General features: G+C 49.8%; 1 protein-coding gene across 3 annotated transcripts; it reads right to left on the bottom strand.

Annotated features, from left to right (window-relative positions):
- Nucleotides 1-958: 958 nt before the first annotated feature.
- Nucleotides 959-24,569, bottom strand: SMIM3 (small integral membrane protein 3). Of its 3 annotated transcripts, none has more exons than XM_017341197.4 (3): nt 24,395-24,569; nt 2,088-2,303; nt 959-1,407 (listed from the first exon to the last, which is right to left on the bottom strand). In XM_017341197.4, the coding sequence occupies exon 2, from the start codon at nt 2,290-2,292 to the stop codon at nt 2,110-2,112; it is 183 nt and encodes a 60-aa protein (XP_017196686.2). In that variant the 5' UTR covers nt 2,293-2,303; nt 24,395-24,569; the 3' UTR covers nt 959-1,407; nt 2,088-2,109. The 3 variants fall into 3 exon arrangements, with proteins under 3 accessions (XP_017196686.2, XP_089192219.1, XP_069932435.1); XM_089336093.1 differs by having other exon boundaries at nt 2,114-2,303; XM_070076334.2 differs by lacking the exon at nt 24,395-24,569 and adding an exon at nt 8,750-8,884.
- Nucleotides 24,570-24,909: the final 340 nt, after the last annotated feature.

Genomic DNA, 24,909 nt, shown 5'->3' with positions numbered 1-24,909 from the left:
TTCCCCCCCCATACCGTCCCTCCCACCCACAACCCTCCCCTTTCCCACTCCCTCTCCCCTTCCATTCACATCAAGATTCATTTTCGATGATCTTAATATACAGAAGATCAGCTTAGTATACCTTAAGTAAGGATTTCAACAGTTTGCTCCCACACAGAAACATAAAGTGAAAAATAATAAATGATTTTTTTAAATGATGATGAAATCAGATCAGACCTATTGTCATGTTTAATCCCAGTGAGAGTCAAGTTGGGAATTGATAATTTCTTTCTTTTTTTTTTTTTTTTACAGAAGATCAGTTTAGTGTACATTAAGTAAAGATTTCAATCGTTTGCACCCCCATAGAAACACAAAGTGAAATATACTATTTGAGTACTCGTTATAGCATTAAGCCTCAGTGTACAGCACATTAAGGACAGAGATCCTACATGAGGAGTAAGTGCACAGTGACTCCTGTTGTTGACTTTACCAATTGACGCTCCTGTTTATGGCATCAGTAATCTCCCTATGCACCAGTCATGAGTTTCCAAGGCTATGGAAGCCCCTTGAGTTCTCCGACTCTTGTTTAGACACGGTCATAGTCAAAGTGGAGGTTCTCTCCTCCCTGCAGAGAAAGGCACCTCCCTCTTTGAAGACCTGTTCTTTCCACTGGGATCTCACTCACAGAGATCTTTTTGCCAGAGTGTCTTGGCTTTCCATGCCTGAAATACTCTCATGGGCTTTGCAGCCAGATCCGAGTGCCTTTAGGGCTGATTCTGAGGCCAGAGCCCGCATCATATGTTTGTGTAAAATGTACAACTTCCCCACTTGCTGAAGCTAGACCTCTGGAAATCAACTTGTTCTGTTTTTTCCCCCTCTGTCCAACATTCAAACCACCTCTAAGGCCCATGAAGTCAGCAGAACGCCTTTATCTGAGTTCTGAGTTTAATAGGAGCTCTTCAAAGAAAGGCCTTGGACATGCTCTTTTCAGCACTTTATTGGGAATCGCTTGTGCACATCAATGACATCAAAGTAAAAGTATCACTTTCACACAGCAATATCCTTACATCTGTGCTGTCTTCTCACATAATTTAATAAATGAATGCCAGGATGCTCCTGATTTTTGACATCAAAGAGCTTGGGTGTCCCAGAAGTATCTCTACATAAATATAAATCATAGTATCAAAACGAAACATCATTGTTGTGAGGTGGTTCCAACAGTCCTGGGAACATCTCTTAGAAGGCAGGGACCTGGGCTTGGCTGTAGTGCTGGTGGGACAGAGGGGATACACGTGGAGCTAATTAAAGCAGGAGGGACTGGGGGCACAGGGACAGAGCCCTTCTAGTGTAGGGCACTGCAGGGCATAGGGTCTGCAGATCCTGAGTGCTGGGCAGGGAACTCAGCCGCTCTGCATTTTCCAGCATCACCTGAATGTCAAAGTTAACAGACACATGAGACTCCAGCACAGCAAGAAGCCCATCACCCCAACTCCCTTGACCTTGCCCCAGAAATGGCAGAGCCCTCCCCCAGATTGCATAGGGGTAGAGATTCTAAGATTCTTTGAGGTTCTACTCATCTCCCTCCCTCTGCCATTCTCAGTTCCCTGCCAAAGGAGAAAATCTGAGGAATGATCTCAAAGAAAATAACTGACTCAATGTTCTGCGGTTCCCTTGGAATGAGGACAGGGTGCCCTTTGCTTGTTTGACCTGGGGTGGGGGGCACTGGCCAAGCCTGCTCTACCTCCCATGTCTCCCTCGCCACCTTGAAGGCCACCGTTAGCATTTAGATTCTTTGGTTCTTCCAAGCTTTTCCGCAGTCAGCGTAAGGCTCGTATCCCTGCAATGGCTTTGCTGTTCGTCAAGTCTTCACCTCCACTAAGTCATTTGTTTCTTACAACCCTATGAGGTAGGAAGGGCAGGGACCATGATCCCCACTTGAAAGACGAGGAACCTGGAACTCACAGAGTGAGGTCCCTCAGCCAGGTTCACACAGCAGCCCAGGGGCAAAACCAACACTGGAACTTAAGTCCCAGTCCCCAGGGCCCTCCCGCTGCCTTTCAGAGGACAGGGAGAGGCTTTCGGAGGGGACTCCTGTCCTCATGCCCCACCTGGCCCTCACAGGGCGGGTTCTCACACAGCTCCATTGAGGATGGGATGAGTCCGCATGCGATAGATGATGACTGCAGTGGCGGGGCACAGCAACAAGGAGGTCATGATGACTATGGTGGCCAGGATGATGAGGACAATGACCCAGATGTCCAGGATGTGCTTGGGGAGCACGACTTCCACAGGGACTTGGCTGACAGCATCCATGCTGCTTTGCTCTGCAAGAGACAGGAAAGGAAGTCACCATGGTGTGCCCTCTCGCTGCCTCCGTAGTTGGAGGGAAACCTCCAGGAGGCAGAGGCTGGGCCATTTACCGGATGTGCGAGCTTTACTGTTCTCTGATCGGTAATGACAATGGCCTCATTTACTCAGGGCCTTCTACCGCCAGGCCTGTGCCAGGCACTTTGTGTCTGTTTCTTGTGTAAGATTAATTATTTATTTGAAAGTCAAAATTAGGGGGGAAGGGGAGGAGAGAGAGAGAGAGAGAGGAAGGGATGGAGAGAGGGAGAGAAGGAGGGTGAGACACAGAGAGAGGGATCTTCCATCCACTGGTTCACCCCCTAGATGGCCGCAATAGCTGGGGCTGGGCCAGGCTGAAGCCAGGAGCTTCATCCAGGTCTCGACCCATTGAGTACAGGGGCCTAAGTACTTGGACCACCTTCCGTTGCTTTTCCTGGGTCATAAGCACGGAGCTGGATTGGAAGTGAAGCAGCCAGGACTCAAACAGGTGCCCAGATGGGATGCCGGCATCACAGGCTGCAGCTTTACCTGCTACACCACAGCTCTGGCCCTGGTTTATGTCTATTAACTCATCCAGTCTCATCTTAAGCACCAAACCTGCCAGGCTGGGACTCTAATTTCTGTCCATTTTTATTTCTTGGCCTTTATCTTCAATTACACCCATTTTACAGGTGATGACTCTACAGCCTTAAAAACATAGATGTCATTAACTTGACCAAGGAAGTGAACTCAGATGGCAGGGAATACAGAGCCTCCATGCTTAGCTGTTAAACTGCTATCCTATGCCTTACACTTAGGAGTAAGGAAAATAAACTACCATCCTACCAGTCTGTTCTCTCACCCAAAAGTGGGAAGTTGGCTGTTCCAGTGTTCTCTCCTGGTAAGAGGACACAGTCCTTCCTGGGGGAAGGGCACTCATCTGAGGACAGGTGTGGAGGCGTACCTAGGCTTGGCTGTTACAGATCTCCATGGCCACACTCAGGGACAGCCAAGTGACACCCAAGTCCTCCCCAGGGGTTCAGGCAAAAGCTGGGTGGGAAGTTGATTCCTTCTGCTGGGATTGCTAAATTGGAAGGACAGGAGCCTGGAAAGAATGGGCCTGAGGGCTTCTTGCCTGCTGTGGAGAAACTGCCCAAGAGAAAGGGAGACAGATGGAGCTTTGATGACTGACTTTGAGCACCTGATCCCAGCCAAGCCTGGTGCCACCCGCAACCCCGGACATTCCAGAAACCTAAGCCAACAATTCTCTTGTTTTGCTTAAGACAGTGTCCATTTGGTGTCTCTCCCTGGCAGCTAAAAGAACTCAAATGAATAAAGACCTAACTCAGTTGTCCCCAAACATTTTTCATTTCACAGCATCCTTAAGTCTTGGTAATTTTTCCACAGCACCCCAGGCCAAAAGAAGTCCCTAAGAGTTTTATTTATTAAGCAGTTAGGTTCAAACCACTTGGAAGCATGTTCTGTTTGTTTGTTTGTTTTAACTTTTATTTAATGAATATAAATTTCCAAAGTACAGCTTATGCATTACAATGGCTTCCCCCCGCCCCCATGGAAGCATGTTCTAACAGCTTGGCAGCTATTTGAGGCCTAACAACTTGGTAGTTGAAAAATAATACACAAAAGTTGAAAGAAAAAATGTTATTTAATTCCTAACCAATTACTTACCAAGAGTACACGTGCACCTCTTAGGCAATGCACAACTTTTCAAACTTTGGAATGTGCCATTGTCACTTTTTATTCCACATTAATGTTTATACTGCACGTGCCATGTCACAGCCACCACCAAAAACTCAACTTCAGAAGACATAACATCACCAGAAGGAATGTAATGGTATTAATGTCGAACTGTAAGCTATCTTGAGCTAGGAGTTTGAGCTGGGAGACACCCAGTACCTCTATTTCTGTCAAGAATCTTGAAGGGTGCTACAGCATCCCCTCGCCCCTGTGAGTTCACCGTGGCTCCCCAAGGCTTCCCAGGGCACAGATGTGATACAATCCCATCCCAGAAGGCACAGGCTGGCACCAACACCCTCCTGCAGTTTCTTTCAAATCTCAGATTTGTAGTTCGGTGATGCCAGGTCCCATATAAGATTCCAAATTCTAGTCCTATTTTCTCCTCTTAGCTAATCACTACCGTTTCCTCTCTAATGCCTGTGATGCCATGCCCACTATTAGCACCCTCAGTAAGATATTGATCACTGTACCCAAAGTAGAGACCCCCAGATAAACACACAGGCCTGTTTCTGCATCATCTGTTATAGCAACTGACCAACCAAAACCGTCAGCAAGTAGTAAAATAAAGTAGGGTGTATCCATATAATGGGACACCATGCCATGACTTTCATGTATTCAACCATTCAATTCATAAATATATAGTGCTTACTACACATTTAGAATTGTTCCAAGAATACTGCTAGTATTAACTCATTTAATTAATACAGCATTGTGGAGAAAAGTATAGACGTTTCCCCCAAAATTAAAAATATAGCTACTGTATGATTCAGCATTCTCACATCTGGGTATACATCCAAAGGATTTGAAATCAATATATTGAAGAGATTGATGTACTCCCATGTTTATTTCAATATTAGTCACAATAACCAAGTTATAGAATCATCATGAATGGATAAAGAAAACGTGAGATATGGAGCTGGTGCTGTGGCGTAGCAGGGAAACTCCATTGTAAAGTAGGATCTCGGGCCCGACTCGTGGCAGATGTGTGGGTGCCCTGACCCCCTAGAGTGCACCCACACACGGCACACACAGCGCCCCGTGCTGTAGACTGTCATCCACGGTGAGTTCTCCATTTCCAAGGGCGTTAACACAGCTCGAATGCATAAGATAGCTCTAGTTGTTAATAACACATAAACGTGTGAGCATCGCGCCTCTCACATCCCCTGCTGCGGGCACTAGACCTGCTTCTGTTTGAGTCAGGTTCTGTTTTGGAATTTTTATTTCGTAGGAGCCCTCGGCAGAAAACCACTGCTTGCCAGTTATCTATTAACCAAAACCTTTGATTTGTAGATTTAAAAAGATTAACCCTCCAAGTTATCTTCTAACTGCCTTGACATTTTGGGTTGTTCTGTTAATTTTCTTTTGCCTTTTGTGGGTGTGTGGGGGGGGAGGTTGCTTATTTTTAAAAGATGTTTATTTTGGTGCCATAAAAGTTTGAAATCTTTTTCATAATAAATATTTTCCATGAACTTTTTGAAGTACTCTTGTACATGAAAAAATATTTTCAGAGTGCAGTCCTATGAATGTCACCCTTGAGGAGTTGGCCTAGGGAGAGAGGTGTTTGCTCGTTATTCTTCATGCTTCTAACCATTAGAATTTTCTAAATATCAGCACACATTACAGCAGTCTCCCCTTATCCACAGCTTTGCTTTCTGAGGTTTCACTACCTGTGGTTAACAAGAGGAGGGTGAGCACAGGATGGAAACGTCTTTTGAGAAAGAAAGGCCCCATGCACATAGCTTTTATAATGGCATGTTCTCATCATGTGAGAGTTACTGTTGCTAAGCTCTTACTGTGCCTTGTTTAAGAATTCAGCTTTGTCATAGTCTGTATATTAGGGAAAAAAGCAGTAGGGGGGCTGGCACCATGGCTCACTTGGTTAATCCTCTGCCTGCGGCACCAGCATCCCATATGGGTGCCAGGTTCTAGTCCCGGTGGCTCCTCTTCCAGTCCAGCTCTCTGCTGTGGCCTGGGAGTGCAGTGGAGGATGGCCCAAGTGCTTGGGCCCTGCACCCGCATGGGAGACCAGGAAGAAGCACCTGGCTCCTGGCTTCGGATTGGCGCAACGCGCCGGCCATAGTGGCCATTTGGGGGGGTGAACCAACAGAAGGAAGACCTTTCTCTCTCTCTCTCTCTCTCTCTCTCACTAACTCTACCTGTCAAATAAAAAAAAAAAAAAAGGCAGTAGGTACAGGGGTTTGGTAGCATCTGCAGTTCCAGCGCCCACTGGCAGTCCTGGGAAGCATCCCCGATGGAGGGGAAGGAGAACCGCACTCATTTTCTTATGACGACCGGGCTGGAGGGAACATGGGATTGGGCCAATTTTTCTTTACAATTCTCTGTTTAAAAGAGATAAAGACAGGAGCTGGCGTTGTGGCATGTGGATGAAGTGGCCCCCTGCCACACCAGCATCTCACATGAGTGTGGGTTCCTGTCCAGGCTGCTCCACTTCCAATCCAGCTCCCTGCTAATGCACCTGAGGAAGCAGTGCAAGGTGGCCCAAGCTTTTAGGCCCCTGCTACCCATGCAGGAGACCAGGATGGAGTTTCAGGTTCCTGGCTTCCTGGCCCAGCCTTGGCTGTTGGGAAAATTTGAAGAGTAAACCAGAAGATGGAAGATTCATTCTCATTCTCTCTCTCTCTCTCTCTCTCTCTCTCTCTCTCTCTCTCTCTCCCCCCCCTTCTCTCTGTAACTCTGCCTTTCAGATAGATAGATAGATAGATCTTTAAAACGAGAGAGACGGAGCCAGCATTGTGGCATAGCAGGAAAGCCTCCACCTGCAGTGCCAGCATCTCATGTGGGAGCCAGTTCAAGTCCCAGCTGCCGCACTTCTGATCCAGCTCCCTGCTAATGTGCCTGGGAAAGCAGAAGAAATCGACCCAAATGCTTGGATCCCTGTCGCCCATATGAGAGACACGGCAGAAAGTCCTGGCTTTGGACCAGCCCAGCTCTGGCTATTGCAGCCATTTAGAGAGTGAACCAATAGATGGAAATATCTCTCTCTGTCTTTCCCTCTCACTCTCTGTAAATTCTGCCTTTCAAGTAAATAAAAAAAAATCTTTTTTAAAAAAAGAGAAATAGATATATACATAATTTTTATTTTCTTAATCTTTGGGAAGCAGAGAGAGAGAAAGAGAGAGACAGAGAGAGAGAAGACACAGAAAAAGAGAGTAAAGAGAGCACTCCCATCCACTAGTTCACACAGGCTGAGCCAAGGCCCAAGCCAGGAGCCAGGATATACAGGTGGCAGGGACCCAAGTGCTTGAGCCATCACCACTGCCTCCCAGGGTGTGCAGTAACAGGAAGCTGGAATCAGAAGCAAAATCAGGGGCCTGTGCTGTGGCATAGCAGGTAAAGCCGCCACCTGCAGTGCCGGCATCCCATATGGGCACCGGTTGAAGACCCGGCTGCTCCATGTCCAATCCAGCTCTCTGGTATAGCCTGGGAAAACAGTAGAAGATGGCCCAAGGCCTTGGGCCCCTGCACCCATGTGGGAGATCTGGAAGAGGCTCCTGGCTTCTGGCATTGGCACAGCTCTGGCCATTGTGGCCATCTAGGGAGTGAACCAGCGGATGCAAGACCTTTCTCTTTCTCTCTCTCTCTCTCTCTCTCTCTGCATCTCCTCTCTCTGTGTAACTGTGATTTTCAAGTAAAATAAATAAATCTTAAAAAAAAAAAAAAAGAGGGGCCAGCGCCGTGGCTCACTTGGTTAATCCTCCACCTGTGGCACCGGTATCCCATATGGGCGCCGGGTTCTAGTCCCAGTTGCTCCTCTTCTAGTCCAGATCTCTGCTGTGGCCCAGAAGGGCAGTGGAGGATGGCCCAAGTGCTTGGGCCCTGCACCCCATGGAAGACCAGGAGGAAGCACCTGGCTCCTGGCTTCAGATCGGCGCAGCGCTGGCCATAGCAGCCATTTGGGGGGGTGAACCAACGGAAGGAAGACCTTTCTCTCTGTCTCTCTCTGTCACTGTCTATAACTCTCTACCTGTCAAATAAATTAAAAAAAAAAAAAAAGGAGAAGAAGCAAAATCAGCACTGGAACCCAGGAAATATGGCAGGGATTTTAACCACTAGGTTAAACATCCCCTCCCCCAAAAAAATATTTTTTTAAGGATTCATTTTTATTTATTTGAAAGACGGAGTTACAGAGAGAGGTAGAGACAGAGAGAGGTCTTCCATCTGCTGGTTCACTCCCCAGATGGCTGCTATGGCTGGAGCTATGCCGACCCTAGGCCAGGAACAAGAAGCCTCCTCTGGGTCCCCCACATGGGTGCAGGGGCCCAAGAACTTGGGCCATCCTCTATCTCTATCCAGGCCACAGCAGAGAGCCGGACCAGAAGAGGAGCAGCCCGGAACCAGAACCGTTGCCCACATGGGATGCCGACACCCCGGGTGAGGGCTTCAATCCACTGCGTCACAGCGCCGGCCCCCCAAAAATAATTTTTAAATCAAATAAAATTAAGTTAAGAGACTAGGTCAGTGGTCACAGCAAATGAGAAGCACTTCACACAGCATAAACAACACTGATTTCCGGTCCCCACCCAGACTTGGTGAATCAGCCAAGAGAGGGGACCTTTTGTCCTGATTACCCAGGTGACTTGAACACGCAGTCAGGTTTGGGAACCCCTAGACCCCGCAATCTCTAAGCTCTCCAAGGCCCTTTCTAGCATCAAGACTGGAGCACTGCTACCTGGGAGCTCGGCTGGCAGGCTGGTCAGATCCGACCGGTTCCAGGTGAAGCGGGCGCCTCGCCAAGGCTCCTCGGGGCGGCAGCACTCTCAGGCTGGGGCCTGCCAGGGCGGGAGAGGCACCAGCTGGCCCTGACTCTGCCGTAGAAGTGGAGTCACTTTCTCCAAGGTCTGAGACACGGCAGCATGAGTCACAGGAGACACAAGCGCTTACAGGGGCTCAGGGGCGGGGAACTCATTCCTTGTGGTCTACTGATGACATCAACAGCCAGTCTGCCCTAGGCCAAAGGAACCCCACAAAAGCCCTTTCCAGTAAACCCATTAACATCAAACTGTCTCTGGGACTCCATGCCAGGAATACATAATCTCCCTGGCCGACTTTCATAAGCAAAACCTGTCATGTACAGGACCTAGGCTTCTGGCTCATCCACAGCCAGCAGTCACGAACGTGAAAGCTAGACCCAGACCCATGTCTTTCTTCAGTGTTTTGTCATTTTCATCGTAGAGATCTTTGACATCTTGGTTAAAGCTATTCTAAGGTATTCAATTCTTTGTGAAGCTGTTGTGAATGGGACTGATCTTGAAAGTTCTTTCTCAGCCATGAATTGTCTGTGTATACAAAAGCTATTGATTATTCTGTGTTGACTTTATATCCTGCCACTTTACCAGACTCTTTTATGAGTTCCATTAGTCTCTCAGTGGAGTCTTTTGGATCCCCTATATATAGAAACACGTCATCTCAAGTAGGAACAATTTGACTTCCTCCTTTCCATTTTGTATCCCTTTGATTTCTTTTTCTTGCCTAATGGCTCTGGCTAAAACTTCCAGGACTATATTGAATGGCAATGGTGAGAGAGGGCATCCTTGGCTGGTACTGGATCTCAGTGGGAATGCTTCCAACTTTTCCTCATTTAATAGGACGCTGGCCATGGGTTTGTCATAAATTGCCTTGATTGTGTTGAGGAATGTTCTTTCTATACCCAATTTGCTTAAAGTTTTCATCATGAAAGGGTGTTATATTTTATCAAATGCTTTCTCTGCATCTATTGAGATAACCATATGGTTTCTGTTCTTCAATTTGTTAACATGATGTATCGCATTGATTGATTTGTGAATGTTGAACCATCCCTGCATACCAGGGATAAATCCCACTTGGTCAGGGTGAATGATCTTTCTGATATGTTATTGGATTTGATTAGCTAATATTTCGTTGAGGATTTCTGCATTATGTTCATCAGGGATATTGGTCTATAGTTCTCCTTCTCTGTTGTATTTTTTCTGGCTTAGGAATTAAGGTGATTCAGGCTTCAGAGAAGGATTTTGGGAGGGTTCCCCCCCTTTCGATGTTGAATAGCTTGAGAAGAATTGGAGTTAGTTCTCTAAATGTCTGGTGGAATTCAGCAGCGAAGTCATCTGGTCCTGGACTTTTCTTTGTTGGGGGGGGGGGGCGGGACCAAGGGAGTCTTTATTACTGGATAGCCCATATGCTAGGCCAATAAAGCAAGTCTCAGCAAATTCAAAAAAATCAAAATTATACCATGCATCTGCTCCAACCACAATGGAATGAAGCTGGAAATCAACAACTCATAGAGCATATGCAAACACATGAACTGCACAACATGCTCCTAAATGAACAGTGGATCATAGAAGAAATCAAAAGAAAAATTCAAACATTCCTGGAAATAAATGAAGATGACATTACATCATATCAAAGCCACCGCCTACAAGTGCCGGCATCACATATGGGCTCCAGTTTGAGTCCTGCCTGCTCCACTCCCAATCCAGCTCTCTGCTATGGCCTGGGAAAGCAGCAGAAAATGGCCTAAGTCCTTGGGCCCCTGCACCCCTGTAGGAGACCCAGATGGAGTTCCTGGCTCATGGCTTCAGCATGGCCCAGTCCTTGCTGTTGTGGTCATTTGGGGAGTGAACCAGCAGATGGAAGATCTCTCTCCTTCTCCCTCTCTCTGGAACTCTGCCTTTCAAATAAATCTTTTTAAAATAAGAAAAGAGCCAGCATGGTGGCATATTGGACTAAGCTGCCACCTGTGACACTGGCATCCCATATGCTCTACTTCCTTTTTTCTTTTTCTTTGTTATTTTTTTAATATTTATTTATTTGAAAGACAGAAATACGGAGAAAGTGAAAAAGAGATCTTCCATCTGTTGGTTCACTCTCCAAATGCCTACAACAGAGTAGCCGGGACTTGAACCAACATCCATATAGGATGCTAGCACTGCAGGCAGGCGGAGGTTTAACCCTCTACACCACAGTGCCGACCACTACTCCACTTCCAACCCAGCTCCCTGCTAATGTGCCTAGGAAAGAGGCGGAGGATGGCCCAAGTGCTTGGGCCCCTGCACCCACGTGGGAGACCTGGATGAAGCTCCTGGCTCCTGGCTTCAGCCTGGTCCAGCCCTGGCTGTTGCAGCAACTTAGAGGAGCGAACTAGCAGATGGAAGAGCCGTCTCTCTCCCTATCTCTGTAACTCTGCCTTTCACATAAATAAATAAAGCTTTAAAACAGAAAAAACAGAGCCAGGAGAAACATAAATCAAACTTGTCCTGTGTCCTACACCATTTCCATATTAATCTTTCACAAATGGCCGGTGCCATGGCTCACTTGGCTAATCCTCCACCTGAGGCGCCAGCACCCTGGGTTCTAGTCCCGGTCGGGGCGCCGGATTCTGTTCCGGTTGCTCCTCTTCCAGTCCAGCTCTCTGCTGTGGCCCAGGAGGGCAGTGGAGAATGGCCCAAGTGCTTGGGCCCTGCACCCGCATGGGAGACCAGGAGGAAGCACCCAGCTCACTGGCCACAATGCCCCGGCCAGAGTGGCCACTTGAGGTGTGACGGCCACTTGGGGGGTGAACCAACGGAAAAAGGAAGACCTCTCTCTCTCTCTCTCTCTAACTCTGCCTGTCAAAAAAAAATCTTTCACAAATGATTTTCCAACCACAAAAACAGACTAAAGCAAAGCCACTCTGGTAGAAGTGCAGAGTCTGGGGAGAGGGGCCTGCAGTCCCTCCCACTCGGCAGGGCTGGACAAATATCCTTGCAAACCCTAAGCACCCATCCCCTGCACATATGCAATTCAAGCTGAACACAGCACGAAGCCAGAGTACACAGAGTTCACATGGTATGAAAGTAGAGCAGTTTGTCCTTCTAACTAGAAACAAATCTGAGAAAATAACTTGGCAGCTGCTGTTGTTGTCAGGCGTCCTTGCTGGGTGCAGCCTGCTGAGTCCATGGTAGGGCTCAGCTGTGCAGCCTCCCCTGGATTCCGTGGGCTCCGGGGAACAGTCATCCACAGCTGTGATGTCTCCCGAAGGCCCTGCCAGGGTGCCATGGCCAGCCACAGAGGTGGCCAGAGGTGGAGCTCTACCTCCCTGTTCTGCACTCCTCAGTCCTACGTCTTTACCTCTCCCCACTACCAAAGGAAAATTTTATCCCCAAAATAAGAACTGAGCAAATCATACGTTTGGCATCTTTAATTGCTGGCTGGAAAATTTCGCTTGAGAAGAAGCAGGACGGCAAGCTTCTGCGAGCTGACTTCTGTTTGACCCCCGTTTGGCATCCGGGTGCACTGGCTCCTTACAAGTGCGTACACCCTGTTTCTTGGAACACTCGATTAATAGTCATAGAGCCATTTGCTTCTCAGATATATTGCTTGTTATTTCTGATTAATGATTCAAATTGGAATATGACTCAGACCATTAGTGTCACAAATTTAAGCCCATCACTGATAAGAATACCACATTTTTATGACCATGGGAAGTAAAACAGCAGTCAGGCCTGAAAGCCTGTCATTGTGAACAGGTGGAACTTATCTGCTGTTTACCCCATTCATGAGTAATGGACTCTGACACAGGTGCCAGGAACATTTGTCTAAGAAACTGCATTCACGCCACCCTGGGTTCCACAGCAGAGACGCCTGCGCCCCATCCACGCCATCCCATCCCATCAGAGGCCCTCCTGTGTCCAGGGCCTGTCACTGCCCCGCCTCAGTCCACAGGGGCCAACCAATGCAGCTCAATTAGTAGAAAAGCCAGTAACCCCAAAATGACTATTTTATATGCACTGACAAGACTGAGTGTAAGAGTGTAAAAAATGTAGTTTTCTCCAAACGAGGAAAAAAATTGGACTCTACTTGATCCAACTTAAGCACTAAAAGGGATGACCCACGTGCTGGGCAGGGAGCCCCAAATTTCACTTCTGGAACCATCTTTCTTAAGCAACTCAAAATCCCTTGGCCAGTCCTGTCATGTAGCACATTTTCTAGCTATAAGAAAAAATCCTATATAAATTTCATAAATTAAAATTCCCACAAGTTGGCAGGGTTTTTTTTTTTTTAAGATTAATTTTATTTATTTGAAAGGCAGAGCTACACAGAGAGAGTGAGATAGAAAGATATCTTCCATCTGCTGGTTCACTCCCCTGTGAACCAGGTGGGGCTGGGCCAGGCCGAAGTCAGGACCCCAGAACTCCATCCAGGTCTTCCACGTGGGTGGTGGAGGCCCAGGTACTTGGATCAGCTGCTGCTGCTTTCCCAGGTGCATCGGCAGGGAGCTGGAACAGAAGTGGGGCAGCCGGGACTTGCAATAGTGCTCACTTGGGATGCAGGTGTTACTGGCAGTTGTCCAACTCACTGTGCCACAACACTGGCCCCAAGCTGGTGGTTTTAGAAATGCTGAGTTCCAGGCAGTAAGCATGAGCTTATATTCACCTTCCCACCCCAAGACTCCCTAGCAAGCAGCATGCTCCTCTAGGGCAATGTTGTTCTTATTTGTGGGTGAGTTTCCCCAAACACACACTATACTCGGGATGTTGATCCCTTCGTCCCTGTCTCAAGGACTTGCTATACGCAAGACACTCTCTTAAGAAGTACTGCTGGCGCCGTCATAGCTCAATAGGCTAATCCTCCGCCTGCGGCGCCGGCACACCGGGTTCTAGTCCCGGTTGGGGTGCCGGATTCTGTCCCAGTTGCCCCTCTTCCAGGCCAGCTCTCTGCTGTGGCCTGGGAAGGCAGTGGAGGATGGCCCAAGTGCTTGGGCCCTGCACCCGCATGGGAGACCAGGAGAAGCACCTGGCTCCTGGCCATTGGGGGGTGAACCAACGGCAAAAAGGAAGACCTTTCTCTCTGTCTCTCTCTCACTGTCCACTCTGCCTGTCATAAAAAAAAAAAAAAGAAGTACCGTCAGTTGTTCACTACGCCTCTTTTATTCCCAGAAACCACCCAGACTTCCTCAAACACAGGATCATGCAAGCTAGCATTTGTTTCACAAACTATATGTGTTTAAATTGATAAAAATATTTTATTTGAGTCATTGCACGGATCTGTGTTGTCCATCTTGGTTAAACAAACATAAGTACTGTCTTGGCCTGGTCCCACCCCTTAACTTGCTAACCCCTCACAATAAACTCCTGTGGGATGATATTGTGGACACTACAGCTGACAGAGGTTAACCAAGCAGTGATCCTAAGGCTCAGGGAAGACAAACTGGGGCGCCTTGACCCTGGGCTCACCACTGCACCCACTTTAGCTACCTCCCAAGAGTCCACGCTGACCCAGTTGCATATAAGCACAGAGTTTCCCAGCACTGTGGCTCTCTTCTGGATCCACGTCCGATCTTCCTATTTTTGACCGAAGGCCATTCCAGACTTAGAGAAGAGGAGCTATATAATCTACAAAGATCAGGACTTCTTGGGACAGGCGTTTGGTAAACCAGTTAAGCCTCTGCATAGGATGCCCATGTCCCACTGGAGCACCTGGTTTGAGTCCCGGCTCCTCCACTTCTGATCCAGCTTCCTGCTTGATGCACTCCCTGGGAGGCAGCAGGTGATGCTTCAAGTCCTTGGGTCCTTGAACACCACACAGGAGACCCAGACTTAGTTCCCAGCTCCCGGCTTTGGCCTGGCCCAGCCCTGGCTATTGTGGACTTTTGGAGAATGAACCAGCTAATAGAAGATACCTGTCTCTCTCTATCTGTCTCTCTCTATCTCTGTTTGTCCTCCCTCTGTCACTCTGCCTTTCAACATATTTTAAAAAATATATGGGAGCTGGAAGCAAAGTGCTGGCCACTTTCTTGACAGTGCCGTCTTGCTATGTGATTGCTGGTGGGCTTTCTGGAGGCACAGAGCCTAACCAACTTCACAAAAGGTGAGGCAGCTGTTTTACCAGGATCCAACACACACACACACACACACACACACACACACGAAGCACCTAGTCAGAACCACCGATATATACCGTTCCACTTTTGCGCTTCAACCCTTTGGCCTAAGGCCCAAACTGCATGAACCTTGCCAGTTCTGCATTCCTTACTGTGGGTAAGAACATAGAGGAGCAAGAAGAAACACTAGAATCCTACTGGTAGTGGGAGATTCACATGCACACCGGGGCTGGGGAGGAATGGCACAGGGATCAGCCTCCAGCTCTGCCCCAGCATTGATTTTACCCAGCACAGCTCCCTCCTGCTTCTCCCATACAGAACACAAAGTGCTCTACCCGAGGGTACAGGTTACTGGCAGACACCTTGGAATTCTCTAGTCAACAAAGATCCTAGATGCTGGTAGGGCCCTGGGAATCCGTCCATGTGGAGGGAACATTTGGAAACAACAGGGGATGTGGAAAAATTCTTTCCTTTTCCTTTCACACTACAGAGCAATGCTAAAAACCCAGACTCTAGGAGTGGGTGTTTAGCATAGCGCTTAAGAGGCCACTTGGGATGCCCAAATTCCATATTAGAGTGCCTGGGTTCACGTGTGTGTGTGTGTGTGTGTGTGTGTGTGTGTGTCCCGCCCCCGTCTGCTCCAGTTCCATCTCCCTGGGAGGCAGCAGGTGATAGCTCAAGTACTTGAGTCCCTGCCACCCACATGGAAGACCCAGTTTGAGTTCCCAGCCTGGCCCAGCCCCAGCTGTTGGGGAACGAACTAGCAGATGTAAGATCTCCGTCTGCCTCTTTCCATTCTGTCTCTCTTTCAAAACAAAAACAGAGAAAATGACCAGACTCTTTGGGGCCATTCTGTTTGGATTTAAATGTGATCCCTTTCTGGCTGAGCTACCTTGAAAAAGTGGCTTTAACTTCCTCATGCTTCCACGTACTCCACTGAAAACAGAATCAAAAATGGAAAATCAGTGTCTGCCTTACAGAGTTGGGAGAATGACCCAAGACAGCGACACAAGTGCTTTATGTTGTCTGACGCAGAGTAAGCATCTATAAACATCCATTCTTGTTATGATTAAAGAGCCCAAGAGGCCAGCACTGTGACACAGTGGGTTAAGACACCACCAGCAGCACCCGTGTTCCATAAGGGCACCAGTTCAAGTCCTGGCTACTCCACTTCCGATCCAGCTCCTGCTAATGCGCCTGGGAAAGCAGCAGAAGATGTCCCCAGTGCTTGGGCCCCTGTACCCAAGTGGGAAACCTTGATGGAGTTCCAGGCTCCTGGCTTCAGCCTGGTCCAGCCTCAGCTGTTACAGACATTTGGGAAATAAACCAGCAGATAGAAGATCTCTCTCGGTCTCTCCTTTTCTCCCTGTAACTCTGCCTTACAAATAAATAAAATCTTAAAAAAAAAAAAAAAAAAAAAAAAAAAAAAAAAAAAAAAAAAAAAAGGCGTGCCTGTAGGCATCCCAGACTTGGGCCAAGTCTGTGCTTTACCAACAAAGATGGTAAATGATTCACCCATAGTCATGATTTTTTTAAATCAACCAGCCAAGTGATTGGTTAAACTGACCTAACCCTGCAGCCCAAGTCTGATATAATTAGCAATCCAGTCTAATTCAATAAACATGTATGCACTATGATTAACACTTGGTATTGAGAGAGAGAGAGAGAGAAACAGGATCTGCCCTTGAAGCGCTCACCGTCTTCTTGAAGAAAAAGACATAATTGCAATTGCTGCATGCAATACTAAGCAGAGAAGGCTGAACCACAAGCGCAAACCACTTGCTGTTGGAGAAGAAGAAAGAAGTGGCAAGAGCCCAGCTCTGAAGTCAAGGGTCTGGACGAATGATTTGAAAACCGCTAAACCTCAGCCTCTGCATCGGTAGAGCAGGGGTACTAAACCTACTACACTGCAGCATCTCCCTGTGAGGATACAGTGGGAAACTGAGTAAAGCACCCTGGAACACAACAGACGCCCGGAAAAATAGTCATCCTCATTGCGCTGTTTCTGCCTGAGCACAACAGAAGACTTCACCAAAAAAGAGGGCTTTGATACGGGCTTAGACAGAACAGGCATTCAGGGCCGGCACCGCGGCTCACTAGGCTAATCCTCCGCCTTGCAGCACCGGCACACCAGGTTCTAGTCCCAGTCGGGGAGCCGGATTCTGTCCCGGTTGCCCCTCTTCCAGGCCAGCCCTCTGCTGTGGCCAGGGAGTGCAGTGGAGGATGGCCCAAGTGCTTGGGCCCTGCACCCCATGGGAAACCAGGAAAAGCACCTCTGGCTCCTGGCTCCTGCCATTGGATCAGCGCGGTGCGCCCGCCGCAGCGCACCGGCCGCGGCGGCCATTGGAGGGTGAACCAACGGCAAAGGAAGACCTTTCTCTCTGTCTCTCTCTCTCACTGTCCACTCTGCCTGTCAAAAAGAAAAAGAAAAAAAAAAAAAAAAGAACAGGCATTCAAACGGGAGAAGGGAGGGCAAAAGCGAGATGAGCAGAACAGACGTCAGCCACAGAGCCCAGGAGCGACAAGTTACGTAGCTGACGAGCTGGGAACGCGTGTCGTCCCGGTACAGGGGAATAGCGATGACTCCTGATAGTAATGACTTCACTGGGGTGCTGTGGGGGTTACATGAGCTAAGGCACATGGAGCAGTTAGGGCAATGCCTGATAAACACTAAGAGCCTCACAGAATTTAAACCAAGAGGCCAGCGTTGTGGCTCAGCGGGTTAAGCATGTGTTTCGGCACCCCGGATCAGAGTGCCAGTTCAAGTCCCAGCTCCTCCAGGTTCCTGATCCAGCTTCCTACTAATGCCCTGGCCCTCTGCCACCCATGTGACACACCTGGCTGAAGCTCCCAGCTCCTGGCTTCAGCCTGGCCCAGGCCCTGTTATTGTACTATTATGGCCATTTGGGAAGCTGATGAAGATCTCTCTCCGTCCCTCTCTCTGTCATGCCTTCAAGTAAATAAACCTTTAAACAAAATAAAAGACATGTAGATTGTGAAAGAAGTTAATAAAAAGGTCATGGGGCTGGCGCTGCAGCATAGCGGGTGAGACCATCCAATAAGGGTACGGGTTCAAGTCCCAGCTGCTCCACTTCTGTGTCATTCCAATTTTAGTATATGTACTACTGAAGCAAGCACGCTGCTCCACTTCTGATCCAGCTCCCTGCTAATGGCCTGGGCAAAGCAGAGGAGGATGGTCCAAGGATCTGGGTCCCTGCCACCCACATGGGAGACCTGGAAGAAGCTCTTGGCTTCAGCCTGGTCCAGCCGTGGACTGTGGCCATCTGGGGAGTGAACCAGTGAATGGAAGACCTCTCTACCTGTCTCTCCCCTTTGCTCTGCCTTTCAAATTAAAAAAAAAAAAAATGAGTTCAGAGGCCCTGCCCTCAGTTAGAGTGCTGTGACTGCTCGGCTGCTCCATCCCCGTGACTGATCTGGGTCCAACAGAGGAAACCGCAGCGTTAAGTTTCGTGCGCAAATAGCCTCTGACGGTCCGCTCTAGGCTTTGACCCTCCTCCGGAAATCACACACCCTCCCTGTGGAGCCGAAGCTAACAGTTAACTTTTGAGAGATTGCCAATAGTTAGCCAACTGGTTTCACCACCAAAGAGTTCACAGAGGAGGAAGGCAATAAAAGCAATGACTTCCTGCTGGCAGCCCAAGCTTAATTATCCCAAAGTGGGAGAAAAGGCAGCTAGAGGTAGGTGGCTTCCCGCAGGCGTGGCCGGAACTCTGGAGCTCTGAGCAGACAAGGGCCGTGGCCGTTTGCTTTCCACCTGGCAAGGACCAGTGGGGAGGCAGCTAGAACCAGCTGTGAGTCACCAGTGCTGAGGGCGTCTGAAGATGCGTGACTCCCGAAGCAGCTTGCAAAATGTGAACAAGGCTAACAGTACCCAGGGGACTGGGTTCATGGGTTTGTCAGCATCCCTGACTTTACAGGACACACCCCTCTCCGCCGCCAGCCCCCACCACGGCGCCAGCTTCAGAGGGAGCTGTTGAGATGGTCAGTGAACAACAGAGCATTTAGGACACAACGAAGGCTAACCAAGTGCCAAGAAGGGGCCCCACCAGCCCGGGGGAAGCTTGCACTACCTAATGACCTGTGTCCCAAGGGCTGACTCCACCTGCAGGCCCCCTGGCCACTCTGTCAACGCCCAAGACCTCGAATCAAACATTACCTTTCCTAGACCCAGGCTGCTAACCCACTACTCTCAGCCGACAGCCGAATTGGTCTCACATCTTCTTTTATTTTCTTCATACTCCTTGGGATCTAAAATTAACTTCTTTGCTGCTCGTTGATTTGTTCTGATTGGCTTTTATTCCCAGCAGGCTAAACACACGTTCCTTTGCCAGATCCAGTGCAAGCACGAGCAGAACAGATGCCACGTGCCTTGATTATTGCTATACCCTCAGCACCTATTACCAGGGCCTGGCACATTATTAGTGCCAATAAATGTAACACACAAGAAGACTGGCCATTTCAAACTGGAGTCTGACTCCTGGAACTTAGCCAAAGAGGTCCAGCTCGGAACCCCTGCAGAAGTCCCAATGACCCTAAAAGTCAAAAGCCGGTCTCCAAAATAAAATGACATCCCCCAGCTTAATCATGCTCTGGGTTCTCTGTACATCCAGGAAGATTTACAGGGCCTCTTCTCTCCTGTCCCACCCCGCACACACCAGGCAGAGGAAGACTGGCCCTTTCAGAATGAAGTTCTCCAAGGGTCTCTCTTACCCACCTGCCTGAGCTGGGGAGCTCAGACACTAGTTTTGACCCGCTGTGTTCAAGAGCTGGGCACTGAAGTGGGAATGTAGGCTGGGGCTGGGGTTGCCCAAGTTGCAAACCTTTCTTTCTCTGCTCTCAGAAGAGGATAAGGGAGGCAGATAAAAGGGGAGGTGTATTCCCCATGCTAAGTCTGATAGGAGACGGCCACCACAGCTTCACACCTACTCTTGGAGAGCACACTCCTCCCAATTACGCAAAAGTTACCCTCAAACATTTGCATATTGACTTAACATTTAAGACACCTGCATCCTATAGTGGAGTACCTGGGTTCAATGTCCAGCTCTGGCTCCTGACTTCAGCTTCCTGCCAATGCACACCCTAAAAGGCAGCCACAAGTGACAGCTCACGTAGCTGGATTTCTGCTCCCCATGCGGGAAACCTAGATTGAATTACTTGCTGCTGGCTTTGGGCCAGCCCAGTTCCAGCAACTCTGGGCATTTGGGGAGTAAACCAGGGGATGGACAGAATGAATCTCTCTGTCTCTCTGTCTCTCTCTCTCCCATCTTAAATAAATAAAATAATTTTAAAATAACATTTTAATTAAAAACAAAAATGTTTCCCATCCCAGCACAAGTCATTTCACCAGGGACCTTTGTTCCAAGGAAGAGCCCAAAAGAAGGAACAGACAGGGCACACAAACGATCAAAAATGAGCAGTCAGTCACAGCCCTTTCTCCGATGACCCGAGGTCCCTGTGGGGCACTCTATTCTCATGTCACATCAACGGCCAGGCCAAGACTTGTTCTCGGCCTGAGTTTGTGTCTGCTCCTCTGTGGCTGGAAAAGTGGAAAAACACTAGGCTATTTCAAAGAGATCAGTGAAGCAGCCTGAGCTTTTGAGACTGCACGTCGCACACAGCCCAGCCAAACCCCGCATCTTAGGATGCAGCAGAAACCCTGCAGAAGAGGAAGCCCAGGCCAAATCCATAGCATCCTGCTTAAGCCACTGCATGCATCGCGTGCATCGTGGTCTCTTGCCATGACTAAGTGCCGCTGTGCGCTGGGCTGACAAAGCAGATGCTCCAAAACAGGGACTGTCAGGGGGATCCGGGACAGAGCTGCAGGAGCCACTGGACAGACACCAAGTGCCCGGCTCACGGTGGGTCCTGAACAACCCACTTTCCCAAAGAGGGCCTCCCATGGATAGCAGGCAGAACCATGTGGCCCAAAGATGTCCATGCGCTGGGCCCCAGAACACTGACTGAAACAGGAAGCGTGACGCAGAGAGAGCCATGAGACCTGGAACTTTACAGCTGGGGCTCAGATCAGGGTTCTGAGAGGAGGAGAGGATGCTGAATTATGCAGGTGGACACAACCTAATCTCACGAGCCCTCCAGAAAGCAGAAGACGGCAGCAGAGGGGGTCACAGAGACGTGACGTGAGGACTTGATCTTACAGCTGCTGGTTGGAAGATGGAGAAAGGGACTGAGAGCCAGGGAATGCAGAGGCCTGCAGTAGTGGGGAATGGCCCTCAGTGCACAGCCAGCCCCTCTGGTCCTACAGCCATGAGAAGTGCATTGTGCCAGCAACTCAATTAGGCAGTACATGGATTTTCCACCAGAGCTTCCAGAAACATGTCTGATGATACCTTGACTTCATTCCCATGAGACCCATTCTACACTTCCATCTACAATATAATAATAACAAAAAAGTAAAGCCATTAAATTTGTGGTAAGTTGTTAGAGCAACATTAGAAAATGAATTTGCTGTTAGATCCTGAGTAAGTCACTCTTTCTTGCTGGGCTTCCGCTCACTTCATGGCAAAGAATGGACAAGCTCTCAAGAATGAGTGCCAGGGCCGGCACTGTGGTGTCCCGGCTAAGCCGCCGCCTGCAACACTGGCATCCCAAATGGGCGCCGGTTCCAATCCTGGCTGCTCCACTTCTGATCCAGCTCCCTGCTAATGTGCTAGCGAAATCAGTAAAATGAGGATACTCTATCCATACACAACTAAGCAATTTACAGTGCAGTCGGCCCTCTGCCTCTGTGGCTTCTCATCTCAGATTCAACAAACCTTGGGTCACGAATATTGCTAAAAATTCCTGAACATGCAAGACTTTTTTCTTGTTATTCTCCACAGAATACAGTAGAATAACTATTTACATAGCAATTACATTCTGTCGTGTATTATAAGTACTCTGGAGATGATCTCAAGAGTATTCACACATCTGTAGACTTGAGCATCCACAGACTTTCCTGTCCATGGAGGGTCCATGGGTACTGAGGATAAGGGCACACAGTGAGTGAGTGAGTGAGCCTTGCTGTTGTTTACTGTGGCCAGCAATCCCAACTCTCCGGTCTGTTCCCCTTCCTGGCTTATTGGTGGATGTGCTCCCTTCCCTGGGGTGGGGGGGTCACTGTCTGTTTCCTAGCGAGTTACAAGGGTATCAGGGTCTCTAGTGAGCTGCTAGGTCAGCAGCTATCAAAGCCCCATTTACCTTCTCCCAAATAAGCTACAGAGGCAAGAGCTGAAGCCTGGGTCCCCCTATTCCAGTGAGGTACAAAGGACAGGCCCTGGAACTAGGACCGTTTGCGTTCAACCAGCATCTGTGCCACCTGCTTCCTGGGTGCTCCTCACTGTGGCCCTCGGTTTCCTCCCCTGTGAGACAAAGGCAGTGACAAGCCCTCTCGAATGAGACTGTCGTGAGGACTAAGCGAGTTCATGCCTGTAAGACACTTAGAACGATGCCCGGCTCCTACTGATCACCATGTGTAACTGGTATTACATCATTCAGCACACTTGGCCACTGCAGGGTGTGGCAGTGCCAACACTGACTCGTCTACACCGTGGGTGGGAGCAGGTGTATCCGTCTTTGATGCCACTGCCAGCAGTGGCCATGTGAGCCCAGCCAAGATGAAGACTTTCTTTCCTGGGAGCTATGGCCCTTCTTGTGTATGTTTGAATCTATAGACAAGAACTAGAGCACATTAAAAAAAAGTAATTTAAAAAAAAAAAGGAAGTAAAAGAAGGATCAGCTTATGGCCAGGAAAGCAACTGAGGTCGTGACCCGTGCTCTGCCACTTCTTGGACCTGAGGGTCCGTCACTTGTCATCTCTCTCATTACAGCTCAGTGGTTCTGCTGCACCACACGGGGACAATCCCAAGACCTTCTGAGCAGCAAGGAGGTCAGCATGTGGGACACTTGATGAGCGTGACTTGTGAGCCCCACAGCATGAGTCATAGCCCTCAGGGCGGCTGGAAACGGGAGGTCTCAGATGCAGAAACACTGCTTGGCTTTTTCCGTTCGCACTGCAGGAGTACATCACGTCCTGCCGCACAGCTGGGCTGTCTTACGAATGTCCAGTGGGTTGGCGAGTGCCCTGCCTAACCCAAAAGAGAATGCCGTGGCCACTCCCAAGCATGCACCTGTCTCCTCCCCTGTCCTCACGCTGCAGAGGTCCAGGGCCTCAGTCAAGGTAACTCAAAGCTGTGGACAACGTTGTGGCACAGCGGGTTAAGCCGAGGCCTGCCACACCAACATCCCAGGGCTGCTTGGAGTCCTGGCTGCTCTGCTTCCAGCTTAGGTCCCCGCTAATGTGCCTAAGAAGGCAGCAGAAGATGGCCTAAATACTTGGACCCTTGCCTTCCACTTGGGAGACCCAGATGGAGTGCTAGGCCCCTAACTTTGGCATAGCCCAGCCCTGGCCTTTGCAGTCATTTGGGGAGTGAACTGGCAGGTGGAAGATCTCTTTCTCTGTTTCTCCTTCTCTGTGTGTCACTTTGCCTTTCAAATACATAAATCTTAAAAAAAAAAAAAAAAAAAAAAAAAAAAAAAAAAAAAAAAAAAACTCAGAGGATTTTCCCAATCCCATCTAGCAGTCACTATCCTGGTGCCCACTGCCCTGGTACCAGAGAAGGCCAGTGTGTGTAAGCCTTAGACAGTCACTGTCCGAAGAGGGACGCCAGTCAGCCCCCAGGCGCCAGCCAGCAGGAGTGGGCGCCTGGCTGGCTGCTGTATCAAAGTAAGAGCCCGGACACTGGCACAGATGTTTCGTTTGACCCGCGAACATGTATTGAGCACCAACTATTTGCCAAGCACTAGCAGTCCCTGGCCAGGAGAAATGGGAGGGCAGGCGGGGAGTCTACCTGCCACAACTACATCCCAGGTAAAGGAGAGGTGGCCAGAGGAAGGACCAAGATAGCTTTCCCACTCCCTCTTCCGTCTTCCGTGCGAACGATGGTTTCCCCGTTTCACAGATGGAGAAACAAGGCTGGCAGAGAACAGGGAAGTAGCTGCGACGGCAGCGGCAGCAGGGCTAAAACCCATCGGGTCGGGACTCCCACACTCCCGGCAGAGAATCTCTGCTCTGGGCGGTACAGATCGGAGCCCTCCAGTGCTCGGGCCAGGAGCCGGGCCTGGAGGGCCGAGGGCGGCAGAGCGGCTCGAGGAGGGGGCGCGCTTCCCGGGAAGGCAGGGCAGGAAATCCGGGGAGGAAGCCGTCCCCTGGTGGGGCTCTGGCATCCACGGAGGCCCAAGACCGTGAGCAGAAGGTGGCGGCGACTCGAGCTGGGAGCGGGAGAAAGGGGAAGCGGGGCGGGGGAGCAAAGAGCAAGTGAGGAAGGCGAGAAGGGAGCCGGGAGAGAGCACCGCAGGGGCGGCGAGAGGACCCCGGGCAGGGGGCAGCACGAGCTTCCGCTCGCGAGTTCGCAGGGCTCTGTGGAGTTGAGCCCCGCAAACGCCGCCGGTGGCCCCACTCACCGCGATCCGCTGAGCTGCTGTCAACACCGCGACCGGGTCGCCGCCGGATCGCGGAAAGTTCCTGGCACAGGACTGGTGGGCGCTCCTCCAGGTCCCGGGACCGCTGGAAATCCTGCAGCCGAAAGCGACCCCGACCCGCGCCAGGAACCCGCGGGGCCCCTCAGCACCCGGACACACGGGAACGCGCAGGAGCGGCCGGGACGCGTGGCTCGGCACCCGCGCGCGGCGCGCGGCGGCTCAGGAATGCGCGGCCGCCGGGGCGCGCCCCCGGAAAACCCCGGCCCCTGGCCCGGGCAAGCTCGCTCGGCTCCTCCCCCTATCTGCCCCGCGGGTCGTGAGCGGGAAAGCCCCCTGCGCGGGGACCTAGGCACCGGGAATTCGCGTTAAGTTCGCCCCTGACCGCACACTAGCCCTGGATAGGTCGCTTTGCTTCTCCGGGCCGCCGCTCTGCGTATCGTGAACAGGGAGGGCGGGCCCGAAAGGTACCCTGCGAGGTCCTGTCCAGCTGTCGTCTA

The sequence above is a fragment of the Oryctolagus cuniculus genome, chromosome 6 (genome assembly GCF_051225735.1).
Source record: "Oryctolagus cuniculus isolate XC-2025 breed Fujian yellow rabbit chromosome 6, ASM5122573v1, whole genome shotgun sequence".
NCBI classification, from domain to species: domain Eukaryota; kingdom Metazoa; phylum Chordata; class Mammalia; order Lagomorpha; family Leporidae; genus Oryctolagus; species Oryctolagus cuniculus.
This window is presented reverse-complemented; position numbering and strand designations above follow the sequence as displayed.